The sequence below is a fragment of the Podarcis muralis genome, chromosome 2, assembly GCF_964188315.1.
Source record: "Podarcis muralis chromosome 2, rPodMur119.hap1.1, whole genome shotgun sequence".
Taxonomy (NCBI): Eukaryota; Metazoa; Chordata; class Lepidosauria; order Squamata; family Lacertidae; genus Podarcis; species Podarcis muralis.
This window is the reverse complement of record NC_135656.1, coordinates 22,740,272-22,751,436: the sequence shown is the minus strand read 5'-3', so window position 1 is coordinate 22,751,436 and position 11,165 is coordinate 22,740,272. Positions and strand designations below refer to the sequence as shown.

At 44.2% G+C, this 11,165-nt stretch overlaps 1 protein-coding gene and 1 non-coding gene across 2 annotated transcripts in view; both read right to left on the bottom strand.

Moving 5' to 3' along the window:
* The window catches only part of C2H17orf58 (chromosome 2 C17orf58 homolog), a 17,084-nt gene extending 10,484 nt beyond the window's left edge, over positions 1–6,600 (bottom strand). The window contains exon 1 of the mRNA XM_028721097.2: positions 6,457–6,600. Coding sequence (XP_028576930.2) covers positions 6,457–6,520 — 64 coding nt within the window. The 5' untranslated portion in view covers positions 6,521–6,600. The remainder of the gene's footprint in view (positions 1–6,456) is intronic.
* A 3,150-nt stretch (positions 6,601–9,750) lies between these two features.
* Positions 9,751–9,823, bottom strand: TRNAR-CCG (transfer RNA arginine (anticodon CCG)). Its single transcript has one exon. It is a non-coding gene; the product is annotated as a tRNA-Arg (tRNA).
* Between the last annotated feature and the right edge of the window lie 1,342 nt (positions 9,824–11,165).

The following is an 11,165-nucleotide window of genomic DNA, read 5'->3' as shown; positions in this document are numbered from 1 at the left end:
AGGGACCTCATTGGAAGAACAGGACTGAGTGGCAGCTGCTACATCAGGGCAGCTGTCCTCAGGTCTCAGCAGCCACATTTGATTTTGTGCCAGCTTCTAGTTCCTAAAACACTACCCTATCCATGAATGCCACTGAAGAAACTCAATGGCATTTGTCTATTTTCTCCCGCCCTAGAGCAATCTTCTCTAATCTGGGGTCTCCAGATCAACAACTCCCATCATCCGCAGGCAGCAGTACCAATGCTCAAGGGCCCTGGAGTTGGACAACAGTGGAGCACAAGACTGGGGGAGCCTGTTTAGAGCCTCCACATAACTTTAAATTGCTACTGTGGTGAAACTGTTAGGCTAGCCGAGCATCTTTCCAGTTCAGGCCTCAGCGCTGCAGAACAATGTATTGCGTTGTGTGCTTTAAAAAAAGAAAACCCAGCTGTGGACAAGCGGAAGCATGGAAACCTAGAATTATTTTCCCCCCCTGTTTTCGTTACAAATTAAAAGCACGATTTATAAACAAACTCCTCTCTAAAAAAAGAATGCTGAATGTCCAGGGAGCATCCGGGGAGCAGGGTTCACATTGCATCCTGGTCCGATTGTTTAAAAGTCCCTGACAAACATGGCTATTTGATTTTCCCATCCACAGGAAGCTCTGTTGACAATGTCGTCTGCTCTGCTTAAGCCCTGTCACCAGCTCTGCATATTGATGAATAATTCTTCTGCCTAAGATTTAGATCCCCAAGATGCAAAGGCAGTTGTCTGAGAACCCTAAAAACCGAACTATAATGTCCCATCTGCTGTTTGGTTACAAATTACAATCTGATCCTGTGTTTATTCAGAAGCCCCATTCATTGCTTGGATCGATTTCCGAGAAGGAACGCTTAACACCTCACCTTCAGTTCTGGGATTCTCAGTCTCCAAAACCAACTTTTATGTATTCCCCTTTCAGCTTGCAAATAACAGCGCAGTTTAAGCTTTGAAACTGGTTTATCCACAGTCAAGTTAACTCTCTGATTGGACATATTAACAACCTTGAATTCAAAATACTTCATACAAGTAATTTAACTCAACCTTCCCACGTAGAGAAGCAACTGTGTTTTTTAAAAAAATATACGCTCAATTATAATAGCAGGTGGCCTATTTCTTAGCAGCTGAATAGGAGGAAAGTTTATTAGGGAGGTTTGACCTTTTTACTAATGGAAGCTAAAAAAAACTAACGATGGTGAGCTCTCAGTTGTATTTTGTTACTGCCACAGGCTGGCGATAGAAAACGGGCAACTTCCCAGACCTGGTTTTATGCCGGTTCCATGAAGAATGAGCTTTCCCACCCCTCACCCCGGCAGGATTGTTTGTGGGTGGGTGATTGCATTATTCCAACCCTTCTTTCCCACATTTAGATTGTCAATATAGAGAATTATATATAGATATATATAGATATAGATATTACACATAAGATACTCAAACAAATATTCGCAACTCCCACTGTTGATTCTGTCTGCTGATTTAACTCCAGTTCTGAAGTCTCTTGCCAGTTGACATCGTCACTGACATGCTCTTTCCCATGACCACAGCTGGTGAGAGTAAAGATTGCCCTGATACCACCAGCGAAGGCAGAACATTGCCATGAAGGGAGAGGAAAATCCCTTGCAGGCCAAATGGTGGCTTTTCCATCTAACCATGCCCATTTCTCCCCACCCTGCACTCCTTTGATTAAATAGACCCACCATTTCTGTTTTTGAGTCCATCACATGCGATTCCAAGGGGTAGGTTGTCATGCAAAGGGTTGCGCTTTTATCAGATGGCGCTTACATTAAAATTTTCCTGTCCGTATATTCTCGGGTTCCCCATTTACCGTAGAGGAGTTATGTGTTCATATGCACAGAGGAAAGTTCAGGGTTGCACAGGACTCAGCTATGCAGCTGCAAATAAAGCGTTTTAAATGGGCTGCAAAGCACAATATACAAATGTGACACGAGATGGCGACGGTGAGTTATGCAAAATTCAATGTATTTTTCAAAACAGCTTTTTTTAAAAATATGTGTTTAGATTTCACCGCAGTCTCATCCCAGGGTGTTGCTTGAAGGGGTTCTAATGAATCATATACCTTGCAGGTGGGGTCAGTTTTATCACTCTACTTTAAACAGTTGTGGTTTCTCCCAAAGAATCCTGGGAACTGTATTTTGTTGTGGGTGCTAAGAATTGCTAGGAGACCCCTGTTCCCCCTCCCATAGCTACCACTCTCAGGGTAGTTTAACAATCAATCCCTCTTCCCTGAGAACTATGAGAACGGTAACTCTGTGAGAATAGGGGCCTCTGAACAACTCTCAGCACTTTTAGCAAACCACCGTTGCCAGGATACTTTGGGAGAAGCCATGGCTGCTTAAAGGAGCCTGATACTGCTTTAAATGTGTCGGCAAGTGGAGCCCTGGATTCAAATCCCTGCTCAGCTCCAAAGACCAGTGGGTGAACTTGGGCTGGTCACATTCTCTCTCAACTTAAGGGAATCAGCTATAAAGCTGCAAATAAAACATTTGAAGTAGGTTTGAAGTGCAATATACAATGTGACACTAGATGGCGAGCCTTATGGAAAATTCAATGTGTTTTTAAAAACGCTTTTAAAAAAAAGCATTTTCAGAACGTTTTTTATATGTATGTTGTTGTTTCAGGAGGTAGCCAATAATGCATGCTGCTTGGAGGTCCTTTGAGGAAAGGCAGGATAAAAAGGCAAATGTTGATCTTTTTATATTTCCAATTGCATTCTGCTCTTGTGCAATGACTGACACTGCCTGATCTACTCTAGCTAATTCTGACCTAGAAGTATGTAATACAGGCATTCTGCTTTATACTTTTCTGGACCTCCAGGATCCTTTTTCACTATCAGAAGGAGCCCTGGATCTATGAGTGCTGCTGTCAGGCTTGGGAATATTTCCTGTTGGAGTCCCCCTCCCCGCACAAAACTGACAAACATAGTGCAAGAATGCCCAAAGTGTATGATGTATCGTCGTCGTCCTCATTCTAGAACCACACATTTTATTTTATATAAAAGCATTTTTAAACTGCAGAATATTAAAATAGTCACTAAGCTATGTATATTAGGAGGAGGAGGAGGAGGAGGAGGGATCTGTGTGTGAGAATAATTTTAATACATTAATTTTAAATAAAATACACATGGGTGACTTGGAGCACAGCCGTCTGCTTTGCACTGTTTGCTCCCAGCATTGCTTATACAGTGGTACCTCGGGTTAAGTACTTAATTCGTTCTGGAGGTCCGTTCTTAACCTGAAACTGTTCTTAACCTGAAGCACTACTTTAGCTAATGGGGCCTCCTGCTGCTGCCGCGCCGCCGGAGCACAATTTCTGTTCTCATCCTGAAGCAAAGTTCTTAACCCGAGGTACTATTTCTGGGTTAGTGGAGTCTGTAACCTGAAGCGTATGTAACCCGAGGTACCACTGTATAGAGTTCAATGAGGCTCACTCCCCAGTAAGAATGCATAAGACTGCAAGTTTAGCCAAGCACAAGGGAGGCAAAAATTTAACCGAGATGAAGCAGGTTTCAGATTTGTTTGACTCCTCTTTCACTCAAAGCGAAAACCTTAATGGGTTGTTTTTGTCACACTGCTTATCAGTGGAAATGCAGGATGTAGAATTCCAAATGGTGGGAGGCTGAAAAGCTTAAATTAACCAGCCTGGGAAAGGGCCCTCTCTCATTGCCAGAGTGTGCTTTGCACACAGAAGGCGCTAGATTTAAACCCTGGCATCTCCAGGAAGGCTGGGAATGTCCTTCACCCAAAACGCTGGAATCATAGAGTTGGAAGGGACCCTAACGGTCATCTAGTCTAACCCCCTTAAAAAGCAAAAATATGCAGCTGCCCCATACAGGGATAGAACCTGCAACCTTGGCATCATCAGCACCACGTTCTATATTATGTTTTTATGTGTGTTGGAAGCTGCACAGAGCGACTGGGACAACCCAGTCAGATGGGTGGGGGTACAAATAATAGGATGATAATGATGATGATTATGATGATTTATTATTAACCAACTGAGCTATTCAGTCTGTGCAGATAACACTGGGCTAGATGGACCAGTGGTCTCACTTGGTTGAAGGCTGTGTTGCTAGGGAAGGCGTCAAGCAGCTCCTTTGCAAATTTTCTCTCTCTCTTATCTATCTCTTCTTCTTTTCCCCCTTCCTCTCCTATCTCTGGAGGCTTAAGGATTCGCTGCACTATCTCAGCAGCCTGAGGAACAAATGGTCATAGTCCCTCGAAGGCTTATCCCGTAGGCCACTCTTGCGCTAGGTTGCCATATGTCTGTTTTCCCCCTGAACATGTCCGGGGTCCCAGGGGGATTTTCATTTTTAATTGGCAAATTGTCTGGGTTTTCGCAAACAGAACCGAGAAGTATGTGTGTCCAAAAAAAGCTCAACAACTCTTTGTGTCTGGATTTCTACTTCTTGAAATATGGCAACCCTACAGTGTTGCCTCACCACCTCACCAATTGCCATAATTTAGATGTCTCTATGCCGCTAGTCCAGAAAAACACACATACATACATACATACATACATACACACACACACACACACACACACACACACACACACACGGGACGTGGGTGGCGCTGTGGTCTAAATCACAGAGCCTAGGACTTGCCGATCAGAAGGTTGGCGGTTTGAATCCCTGCAACGGGGTGAGCTCCCGTTGCTCGGTCCCTGCTCCTGCCAACCTGGCAGTTTGAAAGCACGTCAAAGTGCAAGTAGATAAATAGGTACCACTCCGAAGGGAAGGTAAACGGCGTTTCCGTGCGCTGCTCTGGTTCGCCAGAAGCGGCTTAGTCATGCTGGCCACATGACCCGGAAGCTGTATGCCGGCTCCCTCGGCCAATAAAGCGAGATGAGCACTGCAACCCCAGAGTCGGCCACGACTGGACCTAATGGTCAGGGGTCCCCTTTACCTTTACCTTTATGCCGCTAGTCCAGAAAAAAAAAACCACACACACACACACACACAGAGAGAGAGAGAGAGAATTAACATCCCAAACAGGCCAGATGCTGGTGCACAGGTCCCCCCCCCCAGGCGTGCACACAGGTGCAAAGGTTCCTTCCCAAGGCTCGGGGGGGGGGTTGAGGGTTGCCACAAGTCCGGAATCTTCTGGACGCAGCCGGAATACTGCAGTCGGCAGTAGTGTCTGGCTGGAAATTGGGGGTATGTCCATGAAAATCTGGACATACAGCAACCTGTGTTGGCATTTTTGCTGATTTTCCATGAACATATCTCAAAAACGTCACTCTCAACAACTTTGGCTAATAATAATAATAATAATAATAATAATAATAATAATAATAATACAGTGGTACCTCTGGTTACGTACTTAATTCGTTCCGGAGGTCCGTACTTAACCTGAAACTGTTCTTAACCTGAAGCACCACTTTAGCTAATGGGGCCTCCCGCTGCCGCCGTGCCGCCGGAGCACAATTTCTGTTCTCATCCTGAAGCAAAGTTCTTAACCTGAGGTGATATTTCTGGGTTAGCGGAGTCTGTAACCTGAAGCGTATGTAACTTGAAGTGTATGTAACCCGAGGTACCACTGTAATAATAAAACTCAACAACTTTGGGCAATAATAAGAATAAGAATAATAAAAGCTCAACAACTTTGGGCTAATAATAATAATAACAGCTCAACAACTTTGGGAAATTATAATAATAATAATAGCTCAACAACTTTGGCCAATAAGAATAACAATAATAAATCTCAACAACCTTGGGCAAGAATATTATTATTATTATTATTAGCTCAACAACTTTGAGCAATAATAATAATTTAAATAACACAACTTTGGGCAATAATAATCAGTCCTTTTTTTTCTGAGGGGACGCAGGGGTACGCATACCCCTAAATATTTTGTGAATCTTTGTACTTTTGTCCATTTACTGTATTTATTTTTCCCAATTTGAACTACAAAATGGTATTTTCTTGAGTCAAAATGAGAGTACCCCTAAACATTTTTTTAATAGAAAAAAAGCATTGGTGATAATAATACTGCAATAATAAAGCTCAATAATTTTGGGGGGAAATAAGAATAATAAAAGCTCAACAACTTTGGCCATTAATAATAATAATAATCATAATAATAAAGCTAAATAACTGTGGATCATAATAATAATAATAGCTCATCAACTTTGGCCAGTAATAATAATAATAAAGCTCAATAACTGTGGATAATAATAATAGTAATAATAATAGCTCATCAACTTTGGCTAATAATAAAAATAATAATAAAAATAATAATAATAAATCTCCACAACTTTGCTCAGAAAAGCTGCACGACTTTTCTGTGAGGCGAATTCCCTCCGCGTCTGTGGGAAGGGCTGCAGCTGGTTCAGGCGAAAGTTGGGCAGCAGGCAGGGAAGCGCGTGAGTGCGTGTCTGTCCCCGCGGGGCCTCCTCGGCTGCTGGCAACACCTTACCTGCCCCAGAGCTGAAGGGGAAGCCCAACGCGAAGCCCAGGAGCCAAAGACCTGGGGATGTCATTGTGAAGGAAATCTTTTTCCAAACTCCAAGGGAGCCAGAGTGTCTCTCTCTCTCTCTTCCTTTCTCTCTCTTTTGGCCCTTCCCCCTGTTCATGCTAATGAGAGGCATCCTTAGGGGAAACGGGAATCAGTCACTCCCTGGAGCAAGACCCAGCTTTTTTATTATTATCATCATCGTTTGTTTTATTTACTTATATTTTATTGAAGTGATTTCCATTAAAAGAAATACAGAGAAAAAGAAAAGTAAAGGGGAGGGGGAAAGAACAACAAAGACACATTTTTTTAAAAAAAAAATCGCAAAAATGCACTATGCAACATTCCCACATGTTCTTCTAGAAATTGGTACAGTTTTGTTATCTTAATACTTATGTGAAGGTTAATGGCCTAATGTATTTGTATAAAATCCTTCCGGATATTATCATATTTATCTAAGTGTGTGCCCTGTAGCAGTCCATTCAGAGGTTGCGAGTGATGCCAAACAGTCAATTAACGGGTATCGTATCTTTTATTTTTCCAATTAATCAATATCAGTCTCTTGGCCACCTTTAGGGCACAGTTCCTGGGAGCAGCCTGGCTCTGCAATCCTGTCAAGGGGCATCTTCCTCCAACTAACCCTGGTCCTCCGATGGCAGCAAGGGCCTGAAATAATTCAGGGAGGGGTGGACAGGATAAAAAGGCACTTAAAGAATCAAGAAAACTGCCAAAGCATTAAAAAAAATTAAACAGAAGCCAAACTGGAATGAATATTACAATTAACCATAATAATTAATGATTGGCAGAGAAGAAGGAAGACAATCAGAGCCAATATTCAAACTTGGAAAGAAAATTGGAAATACAGACAGGGGGTGATTAATGGCTGCTGCTGAAGAAATATTGAAAGGAGATAAGAGATCAAATGTGATTCACCGGGAGAGGAAGAAAAATAAGATATTGAAAAAGAACCATTACCAAAAAAAAAAGGAAAGTGTTATCCCACTTCCTCTGAGTGCTATGGGAGATCATTTATGGAGATTAAAGGATTTATTAACAGACCAGTGACAGTTTAACAGCCTGCCAGAGAAGAATGGAGCCATATAGGAGTAGAAACCTGATTTTGGAGGATGGGAAGAATGGCAAGAGGAACATTGGGGCTGTGGGATGTACCTCCAGCTGCCAATAACAGAATAAAGAGGAAGACGAGAGAAAATGGAGATATAAGAGCTATCTTGGCAAACAGAGGGAAAACAAAAAGCAAATTAATTGAACTGAGGTTTAGTCGAAAGAAGGAGGAGAATGAAATACTGGCACCATGCAGAAAGGAGCAAGGGAACGCCATAGGAACTCTCCCCAAACAGACCAGGTGCAGAGACATTGCTGAACTACAACTCCCATCATCCCTGGCCATTGACCATGCTTGCTGGTGCTGAGGAGAGTGGTTGTTCAGCACCATCTGGAGAGTCAAAGATTCCCCACACCCATAGGAGGCAACTCCTAAGGGCCGAGGTCCCTTCAGGACCCCCCAATAAAATCCAGCCCCCAAGTCAATAGGCATTGCCATTCAAATGGGGTTTGTGTGTGTGCTGCATCTTGTGACTGTGTTGAGTGGTCCTAAGATAGGCAGAGGACCACTTATTTATGGGGCATGATGAAATTGACTTGAGAAGTGTTGGGGCCATGGAAACCTCTGGCCTTTTGTACAGCCAGAATGGAGCCCGCAGTACCAAGATAAAGAGTTGTTGCTCCATTTCCCTGGGCCTCTGACCCTGCCCAACACTGGCCTACGGCCCCTGGAAGGATCCCTCAAAAAAAATGTAGTTTTATGATGTTTCCGCGCTCTCTTTCTCTCTCTATATATATATAAATTGTGTGTGTGACTCTGTGTGTGTGTGCATATAACACTTGAAATCACTAGAGGTATACCCACAATTGTGGTAGGTTTGAATAGATTAGACCAGTTCCTTTAAAGCAGTGTCTCCAAAATGTGGGTCCACCTGTTTTTGGACAATTCCCATCATCTCAGACCACTGGTCTTGCTTGTTTAGGGATGATGGGAGTTGTAGTCCAAAAACAGCTGGAGACCCAAATTTGGGAAACACTGGTTTAGGAATGATGCCTCCCCAGCTGTCGCCATTGGCTGCAGACTGCTCGTGATGTCGCAAAAGCACTTGGTAGCTGAGTGGATACAAGGGCAGGCCAAGGAGAAAACCCTTTTCCACTGCCCAGCAGAACACAGCTGGCAACAGCTGTGATATTCAGCAGTGTCTGGTCCCCCCCCCTTTTTTTCCCTTTGGAGTAGGTGAACTGGCAAATGGAAGGTGATCATCCAGCAGCAGTATGTGAAGATGTGACGATAAAGCAAGTTTGCTTGCTGAATGGGATGGCAGCTTGAAGGCTGCTGATATCATGGAATCTTAAGAGTTGGAAGGGGCCCAAGGGTAATCTAGTCTAACCCCCTGCAATGCAGGAATCTCAGCTAGAGCATTCATGGCAGATAACCATCCAACCTTAGTTTAAAGACCTCCAAGGAAGGAGAGTCCATAATATAAATAGTATTCTAGAATGGGACGTCCTTATTTTCATTGGAGAAATGTTGGAAGCTATGACCTCCTAGGGGCTGGGGTCCTTTTGTCCCTCCCCCCAATAAAATATTAGAGGGGGCTGCCCCCCAAAAAAGTTGATGGACACTGCCATTCAAATAGTGTGTGTGTCATGTGATCACTTAGGTGGGGCGGGGCTTTACCCCCCCCCCCCCAAAAAAACACATTTTATTCAAGTTGGCAGCTCTGGTTCTAGGTCTTGTTAAAGGAAGCAGCTCTGCATATCCATGGTCCCAAGAGAAGTCGGCAAGGCAAATACGCGAGCAGGTTGCGAAGAAACAAAAAACACTAATATTTGATTGCACAATAGCTATCTAGATTCCCATTCACAATACTATGCACTTTATTTAATGGGGCGTCTGCAGCTGCAGTCTCAAGCCCCACATTCTCCGGGCGCAAGATCGCGTTGTGTTTAGGATGCGCGCGATCACCACCCGGCCTGATCAGACTTCTCCCTCGTTTTCGTGCAAATGAGAGCTTGCAAGCCCTTGCTGTACGTTCCGCAGCCTGGGTCCAGAGACCTCTGCGCCCGCGTCCAGCAGGGAACGGCGCGACTGCTTGCAAAAGCGTGCAGCAACAGCGGCTCAGAAAGCCATCGCCGAGCTGCTTGGAAGCGCTTGGTGAATTTTGAAAGCCTTGCCGCAAAAACGAGGAACGACCCAGATGGGACTCGAACCCACAATCCCCAGCTCCGGAGGCTGATGCCTTATCCATTAGGCCACTGGGTCACCTGGCAAGAATGGCTGAGCGCCGCATTCTAAGGGCCCCGCCCGGACACGCGTGGCTCCGCCCACTCCGCGTCCATCCTCCCTCTCCTGACTTCGTCTTCCGCCTCTGAGACAATAAGCCACGCCCACCCTGCGTACTGCTCGCTTCGCGCTTCGGACTGGCTTTAACACCACCCCCGGATCCGCAGGCTCTACTGCGCATGTCAGGCTACCGTGGGGACGGCTTTGACTCGCTTGAGGGACCTGTTGACACGTGGAAGGTCTTCCGCTTGACCCCGCGGTCCTCGGGACTAGATATTTTGGGATGATTTTCACAAGCGACGTGTGTAACCTGGCTTTGCACTATCCAAGTCTGCAGACAGATCGCCGTACGTCCGGGATTTCCCGGACATACAGCTGCAGCGAGTGGTGCCCTATTGTCCGGTGAAATCCGGGTGTATGGTAGCTCCTGCCGGCAGAGTCGTTGATTATTGTTTTATTTTTGTTGCTACCCTGCCCATCAGGCTGAGTTTCCCCAGCTATTCTGGGTGCCTTCCAGCAAAATATAAAAAATAATAAAATATCAGACATTAGAAACTTCCCTGAACAGGGCTGCTTTCATGTTTCCTGAAAGTTGTGTAATTCTTTATCTGCCTGTTGTCTGATGGAAGGGCATTCCATGGGGAGGGCGCCACTGCCAAGAAGGCCCTCTGCCTGGTTCCCTGTAACTTTTTGCCAAAATAGCCAAATTTGTTTTGCAAATTTGTTTTGCAAAAAGCAACAGGGAGAAAAAAGCTCAACAACTGTGGATTTTCACTTCTACTTTCTGAAATTTGGCAACCTTGCAACAGTCCAAAAGTGATGACACTTTGGTGAAAGGGGATTGTAAGCTTCCCCTATGAGGAAAGGTTAATAGGGTAGCCAGAATAGGGATAGAAGGGGGCAGCTGCCCCCACCTCCATAAATCAAGCATATAAAAAAACTACTTTCTTTATCCTCAGTGTAGAGGTTACACTAAGTGATATGTTTGAATGCTGAATGTGTAAGTGTATATGCCTAGAGACAATGGATAAAAGAAACATCATTCCTTGTACTGCTGTTTAATGGTTATTGTGTTTGTTTAAAAATGTGTTTATATATATATATAAATACTTAACTCAAAGTAGAGATTGTAGAAAGATTTTCTGAACGCTTGGGGTCAAAATAAAGTAATTTAAAACGACTGTTGTGGATACATTTCATTCTGAATCTGCTAGACAGAAGATGTTGACAGGTGGGTGTCCTGCCCCCCCCCCAACATAAATCCTGTCTATGCTCACGGAAAGGTCACAGCATTTAGGACTTTTTAGTACAGTACGGTATA